The 22,730-nt window shown below is 62.8% G+C and overlaps 1 protein-coding gene across 1 annotated transcript in view; it reads left to right on the top strand.

Annotated features, from left to right (window-relative positions):
- The window catches only part of SARDH (sarcosine dehydrogenase), a 52,831-nt gene extending 34,730 nt beyond the window's left edge, over window positions 1-18,101 (top strand). Inside the window, exons 19-23 of the mRNA XM_029919544.1 lie at window positions 204-297; window positions 12,568-12,730; window positions 13,189-13,357; window positions 15,070-15,205; window positions 16,829-18,101. Coding sequence (XP_029775404.1) covers window positions 204-297; window positions 12,568-12,730; window positions 13,189-13,357; window positions 15,070-15,205; window positions 16,829-16,954 — 688 coding nt within the window. The 3' untranslated portion in view covers window positions 16,955-18,101. The remainder of the gene's footprint in view (window positions 1-203; window positions 298-12,567; window positions 12,731-13,188; window positions 13,358-15,069; window positions 15,206-16,828) is intronic.
- The last annotated feature ends 4,629 nt before the right edge of the window (window positions 18,102-22,730 follow it).

Here is a 22,730-nt window from a genome sequence, read left to right as displayed (position 1 = left end):
TGCTGAGCGGGTGTCCTCAGGGACTGTGTTTGGGACACGGGGTCCTCGCCTCGTGTTTTCCCTAATGCCCCGTCTGTGGTCAGTCTGCGTCACGTCGACAGGGAGGTGTACTGCTCACGGCTCCGTCCCCGGTGCCTTCCTGCCGCAGAGCCTGCCCCCCGAGTGCTTGTTGACTGCCTCACCGACTGTGCTCTCGCCCACAGCCGGGCCATTCTCCAGGAGGTGCTCGATGCGGACCTGAGCAATGAGGCCTTCCCTTTCTCCACCCACAAGCTGGTGAGAGCCGCCGGGCACCTGGTAGGTACCAACGCGCCGCTGGCTCCTGGGTTTCAGGCGGCCGCAGCGTGCCTGGGGCTAGCAGCTGGGGGTCTGTGTGCCCTTGGGCAGGTCTGTTGACTTCCTGAGCCTCCGTGCTCCACTTCACCTTAGGGACTTAGGTGGTCCTGCCCACAGGCTGTTTGGGCTGGAGAGGGGTGACGGGTCCCAGTCAGGCCTCACCGGTGCTCTGCCCAGTGCCCGGCCCTTGCTGGGGGGCTCACCCCCAAGCTTCTACCAGGAAGGACAGCCTCGCCACCTGCACAGCCGCCCACAGCGTCCCCTCCTCAGAGGCACGGGGCACCATGTCGCCCCAGGTCAGGGAGGCACGCGCTTCCTTCACGGTTTTGGAAACGTCAGGACCGGGCACAGCGGAGCAGTTTGCTGCCTCGGTGGGGACCCCTGGCCTTCTCCCGCCCACGCAGCCTTGCGGGGTGGTGGGGACGCTCCTGTCACACAGCTGCCAGCTCCAGAAAGTCCCGGGACCCAGGGCCTTCCGGGACGGTGGACAGTGCCAGGGCTCCGTAGGACTCGGCTCTGGCTGGAAGCTTCTTCAGAGACGGGGAGGGGGGCAGAGGGGCCCAAGGCCGGGTCCAGCTCTGGGCCAGCACGTCCCTTCCCTGCATCTCAGTGTCCTTGTTAGAAACGAAGTGCCCTGGTCCCCGTTCTGAATGCCCGAGGCCAAGGGGAGGAGCAGGCAGTAAAGGCGCACGGTTCTGAGCACGTGGTGCACGCACCCCCGCTTAATCCGCACTAACAGCAGAAGCTTCTGTTACGAGGTTCCTCAGCCTCGCCGCTGTGAACGCTGGGGAGGGTGCTCTGTGCTGGAGGCTGGCCCGAGCAGCACCCCCGGCCTCCACCCGCTCGGCGCCAGGAGCACCCCCAGCTCTGACAACCACAGATGTGTCCAGACGCGACCAGCGTCCCCCGGGGCCAGAATCGCCCCAGGAGAACAGCTGGTCTGTGATTCTCCGGCCTGGTGGTCAAGGCCCCGGCCAGGGGCGCTGGCCCAGGCCCTACAGCAGCTCGTGATGTAGGGAACTGAGCTCAGAGAGGCCGGGCGGGCTGCCCGCGGCCCTCAGCTCCTGAAGCTTTAAAGCACCCAAATCCACATCCACAGAGCGGACAGGGCCGTCAGGCAGGGGGCCCCGGGGATGGACCGCCAGGGCGGCGTGGGGGGCCCTCTCCCTTTCCTCTGCCTCCATGTTCGTCCAGGGTTTCGGTGGGAAAGGTGCCCAGGAATGTTGGTGAGGAGTGGGATCCTGGGCTGCAGGGGGGCCGGAGGTCGGGGCCCAACCTGGGTCCCGTTAGTGCGTAAACAAGGTGGAGCTGCGTTCTGTGAGGAGGCTGCCAGAGAGCAGGTGGGGAGGAAGGCGGGTGTGCGGACCAGGGGAGCACGGGCCGGCTCTGCTCCTGCCGTCACTCCCCGGGGGCGGAGCTGAGGGACAGGAAGCTGGGGGGCGTGCAGGGGAAGGGGTCTCTGTCTACTCTGTCTAGCTTGCTTCCTGCCTCCTTTGTGCAGAGCTGCCAGCCAGGACCAGAGAGGGTGGGTGCTTTGAGAAAGCGGCACAGCTCAGCCCAGGCCCTGGCAGGCATTCGGCAGGCCCCAACTGCAGCAGGGCTGGGGGCCCCCTTGGGGTCCGGGCAGTGTCAGCCCCATCTGGGACTGGGTTCTGGCTTGTGGAGGTGTGAAGGGGAGCGGCCTGCCTGTGGCTGGGGGGGTCAATGGGGGGGGAGCAGCAGGTGGGAGCCCTTCCCGGCCCGGGCCGCTCCAACGAGGCCCCTGGGACCCGCTCCCGGCCAGTGTGCTGGCCGCCTTCCCGTGGCCGTCTGGCTGCACTTGGCCGGCGGGGCCTGGGAGCTGGGCTGGGTCAAGTCTCCGGCCAAGGGAAAGTGCGGCTGGACTCCAGGATGACCCCTTCCCTCGGGTAACAGAAAGGCCAGACACAAGGTGAAGGTGTCACAGGGCACCCGAGTCCGGGCATAGGACCCCCACGGGCTGGCTCTCCTCACCGCCTCCTCTGGCGCTGACTTCTGGTGGTCAGAGGGAGGGGCCTGGAGGCACAGCTCACTTTCAGCCTGACCCCTTTGCGTGTGACCCTGGACCTGTCTGAGCTCCTGCTCTCCGCCCTCGGCCCGGGGATGGCTGGTGTGTGAGCACCAAGCTCGCCCTGCCGGAGTCCGGCTGAGGGGATGGCAGGCACCGCGTCTCGCTGTAAATGTTGGGAACACGTGTGAACCGAAGCAAGGACGTGGGAGCCCCGGGACTCTGCCCCCAGCAAGGCCGAGGTTAACCCTGCATCGGCTTCCCCCGTCTCTGTCTCTAAGGTTTAAGGCAGAAGCAGGGCCGCCCCCAGACAGCGTGCAGGCAGCTTTATCCCCTGATGGTGGTTGTAAGTTTTCGGGTTCCTTCAGACGTTCTCCAGGAGCCGCTCTGAAAACCCCCGTGACGGTCTCTCAGATCCCTGAGCAGCATCCGTGCTTGGGAACAGCCCGGTGATGGGCCGCCCTTGACCGTGGGCCTTTTATGACCCTAATTACTGACGTAAGGCAGGTTCCTCAGAACCAGACCCAGACCCGCCCCCGGAGGTGTCCCAGGGACACAGTCCCGGCCTGCGGGGTCATCCCCTGCGTCCTTGCCCATCCTTCGGTAGTGCGTCTCCACCCGTGCCCTGCGCTGTCCTGCGCCTTTGGGGATGGCGGTGGGGAGCGGGCGCATAAGTCCCGGGTGCCGCCTGCAGGAGGCTGGCCTCATCAGCTCACACTGGCGAATTCAGGTTCTCGTCTGAGTTCCAAATAAACTGCAGGATCTAGTGCCGTTACTGAACTCCGTCTCCCCACCTCTGCCCTCCCTCTACCGCCCGTCCCCCCGCACCCCCACCTGGCTCTGGAATTAATTCTGGACATGTTGGCTGGGAGTGCCCCCCCCACACAGGTCCTGGGCACCTCGCTGGACCTGGAGGCGCTGGGATGGCGATGCGGGCCCCGCCCTCCACAAGCTCACACCCGGGCTGGGGTAGGGGTGGGGTGGGGCAGGAAGGATGCAGCAGCACAGCCCAGCCTGCATTGGAGAGAGGGCCTGGGGGCTGGGGGGGCTGACATGAGGTCCCAGGAACAGGTGCCCAGCAGGGAGCATGGAGTTTGGCAAGACAAGTGAGGATGACAAGGTGGTGGAGAGGCACGGTGACTCGGGCCTCCCGGCCGGGGCGAGGCTCAGCCCTAGGACAGGGCCCCCGTCCCACAGCCTCCCGGCCCCCTTGGCAGGACTGGAGGAGCATGTGCCCGGGGTGGCCAGCGCAGACTTTTTTCTCCCCACTGCCGGGCTAGAAGCAGGTGGCGACTCCTGCAGGGGACCGTGACAGCCAGCACCCAGGGCCAGGAGGACGCTGTCTCACTCCTTAGGAAGAACCCCAGTCTGCAAACACCTGGATTCAGTGTCCTGTGGGGTCACTGGCGTGCGTGTTCCCAGATGCCACAGGGCCCACAGGGGCTGGGCGGTGGGTGGGCACAGAGCCCAGCCTTGACGCCTGGCGCCTGGCCGTGTCACACAGCCCTCCTCGGCCTCCTCCTCCCTGCTACTCGCTGGAGGCCACGTCTAGTAGCCCGAGATCAGGTCACTGCAGCTTGCTCTGTGGCCTGCTGCAAGGACCCCATCTGGCCCCGGTGGGCCCAGCTTCTAGAGACGAGGGGGTGAGGGCAGGACCATCCGAGGGATGGGATGCAGCTGAGGCTGAGGGGGCGTGGTGCCCAGCCGGGCCCAGACGTGCGGAAACCCTGCCCCTGGGTATCACCTCCTGAGGGCCACAGAGACGTGGGCAACATGGAGCAAAGGCCGAGTGTCCTTGGCGGCAGCATGACGGGTTTTGCGGACCACAGAGCGGCCCAGGTCCTGTGTTCCAGGATGATCCAAGCCTGGGGTACAGTGGCCTCCCCATTCACCGTCCAGTAGGAGAGATGGAGAAGTCGCCGCTGGCCGGGCCTCAGGCTATGGGACCTGGGCTGCCCTCGGCCCCGGGGTGGCCTTACAGGCCGGTGGAGGCGGGAGCTGAGTCAGCACAGAACCCGAGAGTTCGGGAACAAAGTCACACCAGTGCCCAACAGAGCGGGGAGCCTGTAGGCCTGGCTTCTAGTCTTGCTCCGGCCTCCTGGGACCACCTCTCCTGGCCTCGGTTTCCCCACCTGCAGCACAAAGGCTGGAAAGCATCTAAAATCCTTCCTGGGCTGCCCTGGAAAGTCTGTCCAGACAGCCTGCCTTCGCTCTGAACCCAGGGGGATTTCATCTCCTCCCAAATAATAGCTTGCGCTGGCTTCAACATGGACTGACGCTGGGGCCAGAGCGGGGGCGGCCGGGCCGTCCGGGAGGTCACTGGGTTCCAGCCAACCAGATGCAGGGAGGAATGCGGGCCTGCGTGGCGCAAGGCCTCCTAGGCGCAGTGCGCGGAATGTGGAGGCCAGAGCCCAGACGGCAGCCAGGGCGCAGGGTGGGCGAGCTGGACCCTGCCTCTGCCCGCCGCGACCCACGCTCACAGCAAACAGGCGGGTCAATGGCCGGGTTTTGCAATAACTCCCCGAGACACTCAGGCCCCAGGCTCCCTGAGCCTCGCGGTCTTAGAGGAAGAGCGGGGGAGGGGACGGCCCCTTGGCGGGCGGCTGACCGGACGGCCCTGCCTCCCACACGCTGGCCTCCAGGCCAGCGAGGTTCCCAGCGTGGCACGGGGGAGACGCGGTGTTCCTGGCGCCCCGGCCGAGGACGGGGCCCCCGCTTCTGGGCAGCGGCAGGCGCCGGGCCACAGGCTCGCCCCGAGACGTGGTGATAAAGTTGATCATCTTCTGAGAATTAATCCAAAGGAGATCGGATTTCTTCTCCTGACGGTGTGAGGGGCTCGCCGTGGCAGCCTTGGGATTCGATGCGTCAGGGGTGGAATGTTCTCCCACCTGCACGCGTGACGTGGACGGTCGGAGGCGCGGGCCTCCACACGGGCCCCCGTGGCTTCAGAGCCCGTGGCCACTTGATGGTTGGGTTTTAGCCGCTGCCTAAGAAGTGGCTTTGCACACATGTGCAGTTTCTTCCGTGGCTCTGGAAAGCCAGGGGTGGGGGGCGGGTCCCATGGGTGTAGCAGAGAAAGCCGCCGTGTGGCCACAGCCACTGTTCAAGGTGTCCCCTGGGGGACCGGGTGTCTTCTTGCGGGGAAAGCGTAAGGTGAAGATGTGACGGATGAGCGTCTGGATGGCGTCCAGGGCGTGAACTTCGGAGATTCCGGAGCCCCTCCGGGGCGGGGCTCTGTCCTTTCCCTGCAGGGAATGAGTGGCGTCCTCAGCCCCTACAGCCCTGCTCTGCGGTGTAGACAGCGGTCTTCCTCAGGGACTGTCCACTTTGGCTTGACATCTGTGGTGCCGGGGGCGGCTTTCTGCTGAGGAGCGCAGCAGGGCAGGGCCTGGAAGGAAGCCGAGGGGTCCAGCAGCAGGGGAGGGGCAGAGAGGGAGAGAGAGGATCCCGGGCGGGCTCTGCACTGTCAGTGCAATGCCCGGCATGGGGCTCGAACTCCCGCACCGTGAGATCATGACCTGAGCAGAAATCAAGAGCAGACGCTTAACTGACCGAGCCACCCGGGCCCCCCGAAGGTCAAGTTTTCGATATGTGATTTGAGCATCATACCTTTTATTTATTCTTATTCTTGGAAATCAGTTTGCAGTCATCCTCTCCCCCACCCCCAGCCCCACTGCCTCCACCTCCCCTGCACACCAGCCTCTGGACCAGACCTCTGGGAGAAATCGCACGTCCCCCTAGCAGAGCGTTGTTAGAATCCAGGATGTCTTGGGAGCCCCGTGGGGGGCTCAAAACTGAAGATCCTGAGCCTATCGGCCATGTTTTCTCCCCCTTCGTGGGCTCAGGGCGCCAGACCCCTGCAGGGGGCCGCCGCTGCTCCAGTCCCTGCCCGCGCCAGCCTCCGGGGTCCCGGGAATCCTCGTTTAGGTAAGAAGTGGCCGAGTTTGGAAGACGTGCGTGGCGGGGGTGCTGTTACGCAACCACATGCCTGGGAACTTGGAAAACCTCCACGAGCTGATGTGATCTGAAAAGGTTGGACATGCTGGCCTGAGTCCGTGGGCGCGGCTGCCGGAGCCCTCCTGCGGTATTTCCCCGGAAAGGCGCCCTCCAGGCTTGTTCCGATGACGCACTCGTCCAGGGCCCCCCCCGGAGCCACGTGGGCCCCCCCTGCCCGGGGCACCTGCGTGGCCTTTGATCTGAGCGGGGGCGGCGGCCACGGAGAGCCGGCGGGGGTCCAGTGATGCCCCAGACGCAGAGAGTCGGGCTCCCGGGTCATGTCTTGCTAAAATCCAAGCGCCCACTATTTTCCCGACGTGCTCCCTCCCAGAACTCTTCAAGCCAGTCCGGAGGGCAGGGGGCGTGGCTCGTACGGCCCCCCCACACCCCTGCACTTGGAAACCCTGGGCTGCCACCTCCTGGTCGCGAGGCCCCCTCTGGGTGCGCCAGGGTGGCCGTGAAATCAGCGGCAGCCTGAAATTAACCGCGGAGGGGGTGGGGGGGGGGCTCTTACACCACAGCAAGTGGCCAGTGTGCTCCAGAACACCCCCGTCCCCAGCGCGGGAGATGAGTATCAAACATTCCCCAGGACATCAGGGGGCCTGCGGCAAGTGACCAAACTCCTTGAGTCCCCGGTTCCTTCTTTGTGAAATGGGCATGGCGGTGGCGTCACCTCACCCATGGTGAGCACCTGCCCGGGATTTTATGGGGATGATTCTGTTGAGCGCTTCCATGAGCCTATGAAGGACATACGTCTTTTTTTTTTTAATTTTTAATGTTTATTTATTTTTGAGAGAGAGAAAGAGACAGAGCACGAATAGAGGAGGAGCCGAAAGAGGGGGAGCACAGAATCCAAAGCAGCTCCAGGCTCCAAGCTGGCAGCCCAGAACCCGACGCGGGGCTCAAACCCACAAACCTCGAGATCATGACCTGAGCCGAAGTCAGACCCTTAACTGACGGAGCCCCCCTGGCGCCCCTGTCAAGGTCATTCGGTTATCATCCTCGGCTTGCAGAGGAGACTCGGGGACGTCAGCGGCCAGGGACGCAGCACTGGGGGCTTTTTATTTCCTTCTTTATTTATTTTATTTTTATTTTTTAAAGTTTTTGTATTTATTTTGAGGGGAGAGGAGCAGAGGAGGAGAAGGAGAGGGAGGGAGAGAATCTTAAGCAATCTCCATGCTCTGCACTGAGCCCGGTGCAGGCCGGGGCTCCATCCCGCGAACTGTGAGATCATGACCTGAGGGGAAGTCAAGAGTCAGCCACTCGCTCGACTGAGCCCGCACTCTCTGCCCCCGTGGTCCCTGCTGCTTCTGCGGGTGGCCGGCCCCTCGTCAGCCTGTCAGCATCAACGTCTGCTGCCCTTCCTTGCTCCTGGCACCCAAAACATCGAGAAGGTGCAAGTCACCCAGTCCCTCTGGACGTTAGGAGCCCGTCCATGGAGAAAAGGGTGTTCTATTTTTACCATTTTAACCTGTTTAAAGCGTGTAGTTCAGTAGTATTAACTGTATTCACCGTGTTGTACAACAGACTTCCAGAAATGTTTCCTCTTGAGAAACTGAAACTCTGTATTCATTAAACCGCGCCCCGTCTGTCCTTGCCCGGCTCCTAGTCGCCCCCGGCTAGCTTCTCTGAGTTTGACTACTTGAATTCCGTGGAGGTGGAATCATACAGGACTCGCCGTTGTGAGTCTGGCATATTCCACACAGCGTCGTGTCCTCAGGGTCCGTCTGTGTTGCAGCAGGTGCCAAGCCCTCCTTCCCTTCATTAGCTGAGTGATATTCCGTCGTATGGCCAGACCCCACTCATGTTTATCTGTTCGTCTGTCCGTGGACACTCAGGCTGCGTCCACCTCTTGGCTGCAGTGAACAGTGCTGCTGTGAGCGTGGGCGTCCAAATACCTATTCAATATCTTGTCCCCAATTCTTCGGGGTATCCACCCGGACGCGTGGTCGTTCTATTTATCACTTCTCAAGGAACCTCCACACTGTTCTCCCTCGCAGCTGTGCCTGAGGGTTCAAATTTATCCACATCCCTGTGAACACGGGTTGTTTTCTGGTTTATTTTACTTTATTTTTTTAGTAGCCATCCTAATGGGTACAAGGTCATAGCTCATGGTGGGTTTGATTTGCATTTCTCTGATGATCGATTAGTGTTAATGACCATCCTTCGTTACACTTGTTGGTCATTTGTATACCATCTTGGGAGAAATATTTATTCAAGTCCTTTCCTCATTTCTTATTCGAGTTTTTTGTTTCGTTGGTGTTGGTTGTAGGAGTTCTTTATGGATTCTTGATATTAACCCCTTGTCAGATACATGATTTGTAAGTATTTTCTCCCACGCCTTAGGTTGCCTTTTCACTGTTGGCTGTTTCCTTTGATGCACAGAAATTTTCATGTTCGGTGTAGTCCCATTGGACTACTTTTGCTCTTTGTTACCTGTGCCTTGGGTGTCATATCCAAGAAATCATTGCCAAGTCCAAGGTCATGATGCTTTCCCCCGTTTCTCCTGGGAGTTTTACAGTTTTAGGCCTTTACACTAGGGCTTTCATCCATTTTGAATTAATGTTTAAATATGGAACAAGGTAAGGGTCCAGCTTCATTCTTTTGCATGTGAAGACCCAGTCTTCCCAAAACCGTTTGTTGACGAGACTGTCTCTTCCCCACCGAGTGATCTTGGCGGCCTTGCTGAAGATCATGTGACCACATACACGGAGGTTCATTTCTGGGCTCCCCTTTTCTACCCCGTCGGTTTTTCGGTCTGGTTTATGCCGGTGCCTCACTGGTTTTGACTATGGGAGCTTTGCCGTTTGTTTTGAAGTCAGGAACTGCGAGGTTGGCAGCCGTATTCATTTTCACGATTGTTTTGGCATTTGAGGTCCCTTGAGATTCCATGTGAATGCTGGGATGGAGTTTTCTATTTCTGCAAAAAGTGTCCCTGGGGGTTTGATAGGGACACACGGAATCTGTACACCACTTTCAGTAGTGTTGAGGTCATGCTTGCCTTCCAATCCATGAACATGGGCTGCCTTCCCATTAATTTCAACTTCCTTCATTTCTTTCAGCGGAGTTTGGTAGCCTTCAGTGTAGATGTCTCTTACTTCCATAGTTAGGTTTCTTTTTAAGTATTTTGCTCTTTTTGATAGTACTATACATGGAATTTTTTAAAAATCTCCTTTTTGGATTATTCATTGTTAAGGTATAAAAACGCCATTGATTTTTATATGTTGATTTTGTACCCCATGTTTATCAATTCCAACAGTATCTTGGGGGGGTCTTTGGGGTGAGAGAAGGTCTGACTCAAGGTCCTTCCTGATGACCTTCCATGATTTTGTGACTTCGTCCGGGGCCTGTGGCGTCTGTGAGAGGGTGGGGCTCTGTGTTGCAAGGGGGGTTGCCTCAGTGTGAGGCTTTTGCAGTCAGTCCCGCCCAGTCTTCACTGGCAGGTGGGGACACTGAGACCGGGAGAGGCTGGTCCCCACGGGGTCTGGCTGACCCAGAGCCCATGACCCAGGTCTCCTCGTGTTTGGCTTTTCCTCTTTCCTGTGTGTCCCTGTTCACAAGAACTGAGGACCCCCACCCCCGCCCAAACCCAGGCTCCAGTGGAAACAAATGCAGGATGTCTTGAAAACCAGTATTTCTGTGAACTTAGAAATGCACCCGGAATTCCCCACACTCTCCCTCAATTTGCCAGAAGCAGAGGTCCGTCTGCCCCCCGTTTTCCTCCATCCTTTGGGAAGCATTTATTTGGCACCTACTGTGTGCTGGGCCTGGGCATGAAGGTGCAACAGAGAGCCAGGCAGCCAGCCCCCGGCCTGCGGTGGGGATCGGGGGTCCTGGGAGCTGTGGGAGAGGCTGGAAAGAGGCTTCCCACCGGTGAAGTCAGACGGAGCCCCAAGGCCTGACCCTCTCACTTAACTGGAACCATGTGTGTCTGACATGAACCTGCGATTCTGGGCCATTAATGGGTGAGCTTTAAAAATGATTTTTCCTGTTTCAAAATGAGATTGGCTTTGAGCCCCCAGCTCCTCCGAGGACTGTCTAAAATTGGAACCCTGTTGACAAGGCAATCTTTGTCGGGGCCCACGGCTGGCACGGGGGAAGCAGGGAAATGTCAACAGTACATTCTCTGTGTCAGTTTTGAGGTTTCTGAGAGGCCCGGGCAAATGGCAACGCAGAGCAAATGTTCACCGTTTCCAAAGCTTTCAGAGTCCGGTCTCTCGGCAGCAATGCGATTAAAGTGTCAGGTTTACGAGGCGCTGGGTCTGCGCTCCGGGGAGTGGCCTCCGCCCCCTCCTGTGTAGACAGCCGTCCAGCCGGAGCTGCTCGCCGTGGCGGCGGGGTTGGCTCCTTCGTGCCTGTGAGCTCCGCGCCTCGCTGTACTCTCGATGTACCTCTTGTGACAAGGACGGCCCTGGAGCTGAGCGCTCAGGCCTTACCCCTGGGGACACTGTGGGCTCAAGGATTTGCCCGAAGGCCGGGAGGCAGGCACCGTGGCTGGGTTGTAAATGACGCGCAAGCAAACCAGCGGTACAGGACAGGCCACCGGCCACCGGCAGGGGCTGCTGGTTGTGGCCCCCACAGCCGCCAGCCCGGTACCCAGGGGCGGGCTGCCCATCAGAGACGAGCCTGCTCAGGCTGGGCGCCTCTGCGCCTCTGTGTTTGTGGGAGAAGGGCTCCAGTGGCCCAACGTGTGAGCAGAACGTGGCCCAGGGACACTGGGTCAGTAGCACTGTGGCCCCCTGGGGCCCAGCTGTCACTGACATGGTCCTCACAGATATCTGCAGCCTGATGACAAGGTTCTTCCAACCCCACTGCACGCCCCTCTCTCCCTGCCCCTCCCCTACGCACCTGCTCCTGCTTGGTGCCCTGGCCCCTTCTCTCCGGGAAGGCCTGTCTGGAGCGGGAAACCCTGTCACCTTCCAGCCCTGCCCGGCCCTCCCACCTTCCGTCCCGACACTTGTCCACCCCGCATGTGGTCATCGCCACAGAACTGGCCTGTGCTTCGGGCTCAGTCCTCCTACGACTCCAGTCCTGGGGGATGGAGGCCGCGTGTCCTGGCAGCATCCGGCCAAGGCTGGCCAGGCTGGAGAGCAATCACGGTGACGACTCACCTGTCTGCTTCCCCCTTGAGGCCTCCGAGCCCTCCGGGTGCAGCCGCGGTGACCCGTGAGCCAGGCCACCAACCTCCCAGCGGCTCCCCTCACAGACAGAGGGGGATGTCTTTTTTATTTTTAAGTTATTTATTTATTGCTTGATATTTATTTTTGAGAGAGAGAGAGAGAGAGAGAGAGAGAGAGAGAGAGAGAGATTGAGCACAAGGTGGGGAGGGGACAGAGAGAGAGGGAGATACAGGATCCGAAGCAGGCTCCAGGCTCTAAGCTGTCAGCATAGAGCCTGACATGGGGCTCAAACTCATGAACCACGAGAGCATGACCTGAGCTGAAGTCGGATACTCAACCGACTGAGCCGCCCAGGCGTCCTAGACCTTAAAAGAGATGGAGCCAGGCTCCTGATTCCATTTACAGATGAGGAAATTGAGGCCAGGAGACTTGCCAAAGGTCACTGTGGGGATTGCACGGTGTCTGCGTCCTAGCCCCCCGCCCAGACCCCGAACGTGGCCTTGGTGGGAAGTAGTGTCTTTGACGATGTGACTCAGATGAGAGTCTTAAGACAGGATCGTCGAGGACCAGGGTGGCTCCTGACTCTAAACAAGTGTCCTGATAAGAGGCCAGGGTAGCGAAGGCACAAAGGAGGACCCCTGGGCCGCAGAGATGGGAGGGATGTGACCAAGAGCCCAGGACCACCTGCGGCCCCCAGAGGCCCGAGGCTCCCCCCAGAGCTTCTGGAGGGAGCACAGCGTGCTGAGGCCTTGATCTGGGGCTTCGAGCCTCCAGAACAGGGAGAGGACACACTTCTGCCGTTCCAGGCCCCCAGTCTGTGGTCACGTGGTGGCTGGTCTGGGCACGCGCCCCATGACCTGGAAGAGTTGAGGCCTGGGAGCCGTGTGTGCACTCTCTCCTGCTCCCAGTGTTGACACCCCTTCTCCTCCTCTGAGGGTTCCAGAGCTGTGTGGGGCTCTGTCCTTGGAGACCCATTCCCTGGTGGTGGGTGGGCTGGGCCCCGGGCCAGCTAATGAGAATGGTGACCGTAGGAACTTGACCTGGGTCACCAGACCCTCGCCTGGGCCTGAGCCATGCCTGTGCCCCCAGGTGCGGGCCATGAGGCTCTCCTTCGTGGGGGAGCTGGGCTGGGAGCTGCATGTGCCCAGGCCGGCCTGTGTGCCCGTGTACCAGGCTGTGATGGCCGCGGGCACCAAACACGGCCTCGTCAACGCCGGGTACCGGGCCATCGACTCCCTGAGCATTGAGAAAGGTGAGTGCGGGGCCACACAGCGCCAGCGAGCTGCCCAGGGCCACGCTGCGGGCGGGGGAGGGGCGAGGGTGTCGCCTCCCTGTGTCTCCTCCCGGCCCCACTCCCCTTCCCGCTCACCCCTTCGTGTTCGCTTCCCCAGCCCCCTCCCACCCACCCCTGCACTGCCCACAAACCGTGTCTCCCACGCACGCCTTGGGTGGCGCTGGGGTCCCTGACAGCAGTACTTGGAGGGCGAGGGGGAGGGGAGCCTCGGGTGGGGCTGGAGCTGGGTTTGCATGGCCTGCCAACCTGGGAGGTTTGGGGAGCGAGAGGGCAGGGCCGCTCAGGTGCCTCCCCAGCGTCGGCCGGCAGGACGGGGCTGGAAGGGGCACCTGCTCCCGGGGCCTCACCCGGCGAACCTTCGGAGGAGCATGTCCCCCACATCTGCTTGGCCCTGACTCCGGGTCTCCGCCCCCCAGGCTACCGGCACTGGCACGCCGACCTGCGCCCAGACGACAGTCCCCTGGAGGCGGGCTTGGCCTTCACCTGCAAGCTCAAGTCCCCCGTCCCCTTCCTGGGGCGCGAGGCCCTGGAGAAGCAGCGGGCCGAGGGCCTCCGCCGGCGTCTGGTGTGCTTCACGGTGGACGAGTGAGTGGGGGTCCTGTGTCTGTCCGTCCAGCCGAGAGGGCAGGGTCAGCAGGGCCCGAGGGGACATGGGGGCACGCCCTCCTCAAACAGCTTTTAAAAGACAAAGGCGCCGCCAGGCCACCTCCTGACGGTGGAGCCCAGCTTAGGTCACTGTGTGGTGACCCCTCGCTACGTTCCCGTTAAATCCCCCCAAGACAGATGGCGGAGGGAAGGCCAGGCTGCGGCCACCGCCCCCACTTACAGATGGAGACCAGGGGTGCCCGGGGACAGGGGAGCCCAGCCACAGGGGGGACCGAGCCCTCTCCTGGCCCCCGGGGGGTCAGCTGTGAGCAGGCGGCTGTTAGTCCTTGGGATCTGACCCGTCCGTCTGTCCCTGCACTCCACCTGGGGGAGGGGGTGACTCTGAAATGACAGCCAGCTGGTGTCAGCACCGCGTCTTCGCGGGAATCTGAGTAACAACGGTCTCCAGGCCGGCGGCTGGGCTTTGCTGATTCCGGCTGAGAGGCCCCAGGAACAGAGCCATTCTCCCAGGTTTCTGAAGCTGTCAGCGGAGGAGCCACTGGGGGAGGGGGCAGAGAGGGAGCCGGCAGCTGCCTGCTATTGCTGCTGCTCCCCACCGGGCTCCGGGCGGGCACCCCACACGCCGCCTGTCCACCTGCCGGGGAGCAGCTCAGGGTCCGGTGTGAGGGTGCAGACGGGGCAGGGCCCTGCGGAGCCCCTCCGCCCCCTGGCCCTCCAGAAGCACCTGCAGGCTGCCTGGTGTCAGTCTGGCTCTGGGGGCCTTGGATGCACCCACCACAGCCCGCCGGCCTCGCAGGGCCGCTGAGTCCGCTGCGTGCGGCAGCCAGGGCAGTCCTTGGTCCCAAACAAGGACACAGCCAGGACTCCGGCTGTGGAGATGCAGGGAGCGGCCACTTTGCCCTGGGCCCTGTGCGAGGCCGGAGTCCCCCCCGCCCTCCCAGCCTGTTCTTTCCTCCTGGGCAAACCACATATGTCCCCCAGGCCAGGGCGGGACGAAAGGGCCGGGATTTGTCCTAACGGCCATCTAGCCCACTTTCCTCCCTCATTCACGTGGGGCCCGGAGCCAGAGGCCCCCACACCCTGTGCCCTGCCGTGGCTCGGGGCCGGACCCCCACTGCTGCGCCAGCACCGCGGGCCCCCGCCGCCCTCTCCCGGGAGCACCGGCCCTGCGCGCCCCTCAGGCTCAGGATAAACAGCGCGGATAAAGCACGCCGAGGGACGCGTCTGCAGAGATCTGCACTAAAGCTTGCCAGTCACTTCCGGGCGCTGGCGGTGATTGCAGTTTAATCTCTGTTTTCTCTTCTGAATTTTCAGAAGTTGTATAGTCTGCATTCCTCCCCTGCGTGCACTAAAGCAAAGTCCTTTTGATAGATTATGCATCGTTCTGTGGAGAGAGAACCACAGTAAAACCAGCCTTGGGGGCATTGGCTTATTCAGAAGTCCAGGGAAAGCAAGTTAAAAGGTGGGCTGTTCCCAGATGCCTGCGGCCTGGCCCTGCACACGTGAGGTCAGGGCCTGGGGGTGGCCTTTTCTGCTCATTCATTCAGTCATTTGTCTGCTGTGCCCGGCGCCCTGGGGCCAGGCACTGGCGGCACCAGAGTCCCAGGCAGCCCGTGGAGTGGCACCAGCCCCAGGGCGCAGGTCTCCCCACTGGGGGCTCCGGGACCCCATCTCTCTCTTGCTTCTTCCAGAAAAGTGCCCATGTTCGGCCTGGAGGCCATCTGGAGAAACGGCCAGGTGGTCGGCCACGTCCGGAGGGCTGACTTTGGGTTTGCCATTGACAAGACTCTCGCCTACGGCTACATCCGGGACCCCAGCGGCCAGTCGGTGAGCCCACCCTCCTCCCCAGCTCTGCCAAGGGAAGCCCGGTTCCTGCTCAGGCTCCCTGTCCGCGCCCCAGCACCGCCCGCACCCCCGCACCCCTGCACAGGGCAAGGTCACGGTGGATGGGGCCCTGTCTCTGGGCAGGGTCAGTGGCTAGTTCTGTCTTTTCTTTCTGAAAGAATCTGACTTTGGGAGCTTCTCTTGGTAAGAAAGAGGGCAGGGCTAAGCCGTCTGCTCCTGGGGCCAGAGACCCAGACCTCCAGCCCGGGAGAGCAGAGGCCTGGACTCAGATCCTCCCGGGAGCACATTCCTCTCCTCCCTTTCCTCGTCCCACATGTGCCCCTGGTTTGGGGCACGCGTTCGTGCTAACGGCTGTGCCCGCGTGTAGCAGCACACACACACACGTGTGCACACGTGCACGCATTGACACATTTTGCCACGTGATCATTTATAAACCCCAGTGATCCCCACTGAGCCCAGCCCCTCCCTGCACAGTGACGGGGGGCAGAGAACGGGCCCATCGAGGGCCTGCCGGGGTCCCGTTCTCTGCTCAGGGAGGGGTCCCGAAGCCCTTGCCAGACCGGCTGGTCACAGGTGCCAGTGGTGCGGGCTGGGCGCCGCGGTGTGAATGAGGACCTCACTGCCATAGTGCCTCTGTGCCCCCGCCTCTCACTCTCTAGAGCCCCGCACCTGCCCTGTGACGGCCGGGAAACTGGGGCCCTGAAAGGCTCTGGCCCTGGGGGCTGGGACGCCCACCCAGCTGGGGCTGAGCTTCCCAGCTTCAGCCTTAGACCCTCGGGGGACCCCGGGCTGTGGCTTCCACCCACTCCCAACAGAGGCTCCGGAGGGAGAGCCACTTGGAAGGATTGGCAAGGAGGAGGCGGGTGTGAGTCAGACCAGCCCAGGCAGGGATGCAAGGGACATGCTGGGCCCGGCACGCAGGCCTGGGCAGGGGGCTCCCACCCTGGGCCTCTGGGGGTCCTGGGACCTGGGCTGCCTGTCCCACCTGCTGGGAGAGAAGAGACTTTTTTTTTTAATGTTTTTTTATTTGTTTTTGAGAGAGAGAGAGAGACCCAGAGCATGAGTGGGGTTGGGTCAGAGAGAGGGAGACACAGAATCAAGCAGGCTCCAGGCTTCGAGCTGTCAGCACAGAGCCCGACGTGGGGCCTGAATCCACGGACTGGGAGATCATGACCTGGGCCGAAGTCGGACACTTCACTGACTGAGCCCCCAGGCGCCCCTGAAGAGACCTCTAAGAACAGAGCCCACGGTGCCTTGTCCTCAGCCAGCCCTGGGCGTGGCCCCTGCACCGAGAGGGCAGGACCCCCACGCGGGGCCAGCGCAGCCAGGGTCTAGGCACGCGGCCTTTTCCTGTCCCCCAGTTTCCCAGGGATCCACGCTCTCGGCAGCTGGAGGTGTCCCCGCAGGCTGCCAGACCGAGGCTCAGCCACCGCAGGGCGCCTGCGGGCCCAGGGCAGGTCCTGGGTTCGGAGAAGGGCGGGTCCCACAGAGACGGGTTGGCCCGCAGGGAGGAGGTGAGGCCGAGCCCCGCTCCGGGAAGCGGGTGACGGGAGCCCAACACCCGCGGGTGACGGGCGGCCTGCACCCCCTCATGTTCTGCGACAGGTCTCGTTGGACTTCGTGAGGAGCGGGGACTACGCCCTGGAGCGGATGGGGGTGGCCTACCCTGCCCGGGCCCACCTGAAGCCTCCCTTCGACCCTGACAACAAGAGGGTGAAGGGGATCTACTGATCAGGAGGCCGCCCGTCCCCACACGGCCCGCCACCCTGGCCCAGGACCCGGCGGACCCCGGCCAGCACGGGGGCCTCCCCCGCCAGTGCAGGCCCGCTCACCCCCCAAACAGACACTAACCCAGATCGCCCGTCTTATGGTCACTGACCCGAGGATGACCTCTCGTGTGTCCCTAACCCCCAAAACAAACCTGCAAGGGATCGGGCTCAGGGAGTGAACCATGTGGCCTTCTAGAAGCTTCCAAGAGGGTGCATAGTTGACCGAGTAAGCCCAGTGTAAAAGCAGGGAGGCAAAGAGATCCGCCGGGTACGCCAGGGCGGCCTGGCCAGTGGGTGTCCGGAGCCGAGCACCGCTGGAGAATTCCAGACACATCCAGAATTAGGGGCAGAGTGAGGACTGATCAGTACTGTCGGCCGGTAGCCGAGGCCGGGGTGCCAGCTCGGCTCTGTCCCCGCGGTCAGGCCGGTCAGGCCGTTGGGCAGGACTGGCTGTTTCCCAGAGGCCGGCAGCGGAGAGAATCCAGGAAGCAAGCTCTGACCGCCTTGACCCGTTTTCACATGGAAAGCGTTCTGAGCCCTCCCAGCTCATGAAATCGGGGAGCAGAGGCAGGGGCTGGGGGGTGGGTCTCACGTTGGTGCCCTCCCTTACCCATGCAGAAGCCCCGCCTCCTGCCTCGATTTCCCCAAGAGCACATGGTCCTCAGGTCCGTGAAGGAGCGGTGTGCTGCCGGGTGAGACCCTGGCAGAGCCCTCCTGCCGTGTGGCCTCTGTCCTTGCTTTCTGATTGGGACGCGGCTCCCTCACCGCTCTCTCTACTGGTGGCCCTGGGGAAGGACCCTGCGCAGGGTCTTAAAAGGGGGTGACTTCCCTGCAGCCCTTCTCTGGGCCTTCAGGACTCTCTAACATCTGCCTGTGTGACCCTCCTCCCTGCCTCCCTGGCCCCTCCCCTGTCACCTTTCCAGCTCACCCCAGTAAGATTTTGATGCTGCACAAGCGGCCTTGCCCAGGCATACCTGACTCTCTGGGGAGCAGAAGGTGACAAGTGGACAGCGTTCCCGAAGACGCTCAGTGACCGGGGCCAGGCAGTCCCTGGCGGGGCCCAGGCTGCTGGAGCAGCTCAGGCCAATAAAGCCGAAGCCGTGGGCAGACGTGTGGGTTTCATGTGGCCTTTGGAAAGCGTTGTGGCCCCCTCGCCAGACCGCAGGCTGAGCTTGGCCTCTGGGTTTTGCGTGCCTCCGGCAGAGATCTGGAGGCCGGTCGCCTCCCGGCTCATGGGCAGGCCTGGCTCCCCCGTGAGAGGGTCTGGGGGAAGCCCAGCGGACCCCGAGGGGCCGGAAACGGAGAGGAGGGGAGGCGGCTTCCCAGATGGCAGGCCTGCTTCCCCAGGCTCTGCCGTTTGGCCCCAGAGCCTTGAATTGGCCCTGGATACATGTTCCCCCCACAACCTGTCCTGGGTAGGGGGGCTAAGCGTGGGGATGGGGGGCAGATCCAGGTTCCCATCTGACCCCTCCCTCAGGGGCTGAGCTGGGAGGTAGGAGCTTTGACGCGAGCCCTCGCTGTTGGTATGTTTGCTTCTCTGCTGGGGAGAGATGACCCGGCCCCTCCGGATGGGGCCTCGGGCATCGGGCACACTGTGGGGGAGGCCAGGGAGCCACCTCCCGGGCTCTGCGACCAGCCACCCGCCAGCCAGCCGCAGGAAGGTCCGGGCGGGGCCGCAGCCTGGGCGTGTGGCCTCCGTGGCTCCGGGCAGGGCGAGTGCGGTCCCAGGCCAGTGCCCGGGGCCCAGTCCTCTCTTGCTCCCAGTCTGGACACCTGTCACCCTCTCTGGTTTTGAAGGTTTTCCTGGACGACACCATGGCTCTCACGGTGGCTGAGCACTGCCTGCTGGGAATTCCAGGGAGGGGCCTCAGACTCACCCCGAGTGCTGACCCTGCAGACCCTGCAGCTCCGAGGGCGGGAGGTGGGTGGCTGTGCCCCACAGGCCCCTGGTCACATGCCGTTCCTACCGGCTCCTGCCTGTCGGGTAGGCTGCGCTGGGCGCTGGGCTGCCAGAGACGGCTCGGGTCCACAGCACCACGTGCATCCGGCGGCCAGCCCACCCCCTCTGGCCTTCCAGGCATGAGTGGAAAGGCGCCTGGCTGGCAGGGTGAGGTGCCCACCTCCCGGTGAGGATCAAGGGCCCCGGCAGTGGAATGCCCAGGTGCCTCCAGCATGGCAGACAGAAGGAACAATGGAAACGCTGGGGAGGGAGAGGCCTGACAATCACACCCAGAGTGACTGTGGACAAGGCGCCCGTCATGTGCTAAGGTCCTGGGGCAGCCCTAACCTGCCATGTGACCAGGGCCAGGGTCAGACCCATCCGGGCCTCGGCCATCCCATTTGGAAGTGGGAGGTGGGGGGCGGGGGTCACAGTCCTTCTGCTCCCTGTTCTGCCTCAGCCCCGGGACACCCTCAGTGGGGCTCCTGCCTGTCGAGGACCCTCCTTGCTCTGGTGGGAGCACCTTCTAGCCCAGATGGGCCCGAGCGTGTGGGAAGCCAGAGGACTTGCCCAAGCCTCCCGTGTCGCTGTCCAGGAGCTGGGTGGCTGAGCCATCTAGCTCTGGGTCACCGAGAACCCCGGGACCCTGGTGAGCCCCTCGCTCCTCTGATGGTCCTCACCCGGTTCATGAGCAGGACAAAACGGGGCTTCCTGTGAGCCCTGAGGAGGGGCAGAGGCTGCGGTCCCACCATCACCCCGCGTGGCCGCCGGCTGCTGCAGAAGGGGTCCTGCAGGCGGCAGCCTGGCGCCGGCTCCCAGGCTGTGGTGGCAGAGGGCCCCAGGACGCTCCCAGCTTTGTCCTTCAGGCTCCCCAAATCACTTGAACGTTCTAACTAACCCTCTGAATGCTGGCCAAACTCAAGAGCCCCTCTCTGACCCAGGGCTCCAAAGGCCAGGCTGGGAGACCAAGCTTGGCCTGCCCAGGAGGTGACTGCCCCTTGGCCTGTCGCCTGGGCCTGGCCTGCTGGCCCCATGTGACCCTGTGAGAGCAGCAGAGGCATCCCTTAGCAACTGTGGCCTTGGGCCCTAAGTACTCTTGGGTCTTCCTCCCCCTCCTCTCTCCCCCTCCTTTCCCTCCTCCCCCCTTCTCCCCCTCCCTCTGCCCTCTCCACCCCCCTTCCTCTCTCCCCTCTGCCCCCTCCCCTCCAGAAGAGCGTGTATCTCTCAGATGCGGAAGGAGCAGGACAAAGCCCAGGACGAAGCTTTCATTTCCAACTGGGGAGCAGGACCGAAGGCAGGGGTCCCCCACCGAAGCAAACAGCACCTGGCCCAGGGCAGGGGTGGGAGGACAGAGGACACCTCAGCACCAGGCCCCCCCTACTGCCAGCTGGGAGCTTCAGCGCAGTCCTAGTGTCCCTCAGGCTCTCGGTTTCTAGAAGTTGCCAGTGAATCTCCTTGACACTCCCCTCGGGTACCTCTGGAGCCTGACCCACCCCCACGGCTACCACCTGGCTCCTGATTACTGCGCCAGCTTCCACTGGCCACCGCCTCCCCCCTGCAGCCTCTCTGGCCTCTCAGCTTCCCGCTGCCCCCTGCCCACCCTGCTCGGCCTCACAGGGCCTCCCCCCTGCGCCCCACCCGCACCTCGGGCCTCCACTGCTGGGACCCCCCTCCTCACCGCTCCCTCCGGATTTTAACTAACGTCATGTTCTCCTTCCCAACAAGCCTGTGCCCGTGGCCGCCGCAGCGGCTCCCGCTCCGGATCTACCACCCACCGGCTCCTCCACGCCGCCCTTTTCATACTGTTTGCTTCCTTGTCTGTTCCCTGTCTGTGCCCTCGCCGTGGAAGCTGGAGGGCCCCCCGTTCTGTTCAGGGTCCAGCCCCTGTGCCCACCCCAGGGCCAGGATGAGTAGCTCAGCCCGGAGGCAGGAGAGGGTTGGGCGAGGGGAGACCCAGGACTGGAGGGACTGGGGGACAGTGGGGCCACCCTGGGGGCAACTGTGATCCGGAGCCCAGACCTTCCGGAGCAGATGTGCTGAGGGCGGCCTCCTGGCCCCACCGCAGTCCGACTTTCAAGGGGGCCACCAGGCACCCCCACCTGCCCCCAGAGTTTCGAGTCTCGGAGGGAGGGCCTCCTGGATTCTAGTTTAGAATCTCCCCTTGAAGGCTCCCCCGGCCCCTATTAGAAATCTTCCGCCAAAACGGAAGTTTTGCCCTGGGACTCTTGGGACACGACGGGCTGCCTTCCGACCCAGAACCTCCGGAAAATCCAGGGAAACGCGGAGTGTGCGCGTGAGGCTGGGTGGGTGGGTGTGGAGAAAACAGAACGGTGCCTGTCCCGGGGAGGCTGCGTGGTTTCCAGCGTGTGCTGCAAGGGTGGAGGGGGACCCCGTGGGGGGGCGGGGACCCTGTGGGGGGCGGGGGGCTCTGTGGGGGTGCTCTGCCGTCCAGAGAAGCCTGGTCGTTGGCTGCAGCCGAGCAGAGGGAAGGTGGGAGCCCCCCCGCCGATCCTTGGGACTCGGTTTCTCCGTCTGCACGGCGAGATGGGTGGGTGGGGGCCGGGAGCCAAGACAGCCGCTGGCAGAGCTGGGGAGCCAGAGTGTCCAGAGCCTGCTCTGCGGGAACATTCTGCTGGGCGCAACAGGGGTGCTGCCGACGTGGGGCGAGGGCGGGGCCCAGGCCGCTGGAGCCTCACTCTTCCCCCACCGGACTGCTCAGAAGAGCGTGGAGGGTCACTCGAGGGACCGGGGCCAAAGCAGCGCCCTTGCCCTGACAGGTAATAAATCGTTTCTCCCAGATGCCCTTGCCGAGTCCTCACGGGGCACTGGGATTGTGCCTGTGGCCTAAGGAAAGGGAGGTGGAGAGGCCAGACTGGACAGTGGATACACCGGGGTGGCTGCAGGGCTGCCCGGCTCCCTCTAGGTGACCCCAGGGCCTAACTGTAGGGCTCTGTGCCTCAGTTTTCCTTTCTGTCAACGGGAGCAGCAACAGCTATGCTGTGGGTTTGCTGGGCAGGCTGGACAGAGCCAGTGCACACACTGCGGGGGTGGGGGGGGTAGAGCCAGGAGCGGGGGCGGGGCAAGGTGCACGCAGGGGTTCTGGGGGCAACAGGAAGACCAGCCCCAGAGGGTGAGAGCCGGACAAGTGGTGGGGGCAGGGCTGGCATCTGGGAGGCAGAAGGGTCTGGATGGGTATGATTTCCCTATCACCACGAATCCTCCAGAGACCCTGGGTGAGGTGTTTCTCCTCTGGGGAGGTTGGGAGGATGCAAGTGCCATGTTTGGTGGAGGGGGGGCCTCAGGAATAAAGTGACGGGGGCCAGGAAGGGCTCAGTGGTGCGAGGCAGGCTCGCCGTGGTCTGCGGGTCCCCCTGCCACGCTCTCCCACAGCCCCGGGCTGGCCAGGACCCGTGTCCCACCTGGCAGTCATTGCAGCCAGAGGCAAGGGGTCTTGCCAGGCCTGGGACTGCTCCCGAGGCCTGCCCTTGCGGGGAGGAGCCTCCCTCCACCTGTCATCCCCGGCCATAGAGATGACAAAGGGCCGGCCGGCTTCCCAGCCTCTGTCAGGCGGGCACATCCCAGCGATCATGCCCTGTGACTTACGGCCCGGGAAGCCGTGATTTATAGGACGCAGTGCAGAGCATCGGGCGCCCGTTTGCCCGCGTCTGTAATGGAGTGGCTCAGCAGGAGAGGCGGCCGCTTAGCTGCTGGTCTCTGAGCGGGGAGGCCGGGGAGGCCCATCCATCACCCTCTCGCTCCCCAAGAGCCTGTGCCGCGTTCTGCTGAACTGGCCAAATCT

The sequence above is a fragment of the Suricata suricatta genome, chromosome 13 (genome assembly GCF_006229205.1).
Source record: "Suricata suricatta isolate VVHF042 chromosome 13, meerkat_22Aug2017_6uvM2_HiC, whole genome shotgun sequence".
Taxonomy (NCBI): Eukaryota; Metazoa; Chordata; class Mammalia; order Carnivora; family Herpestidae; genus Suricata; species Suricata suricatta.
The sequence above is the reverse complement of the archived record's forward strand: the minus strand, read 5'-3'. Positions and strand labels throughout refer to the sequence as shown.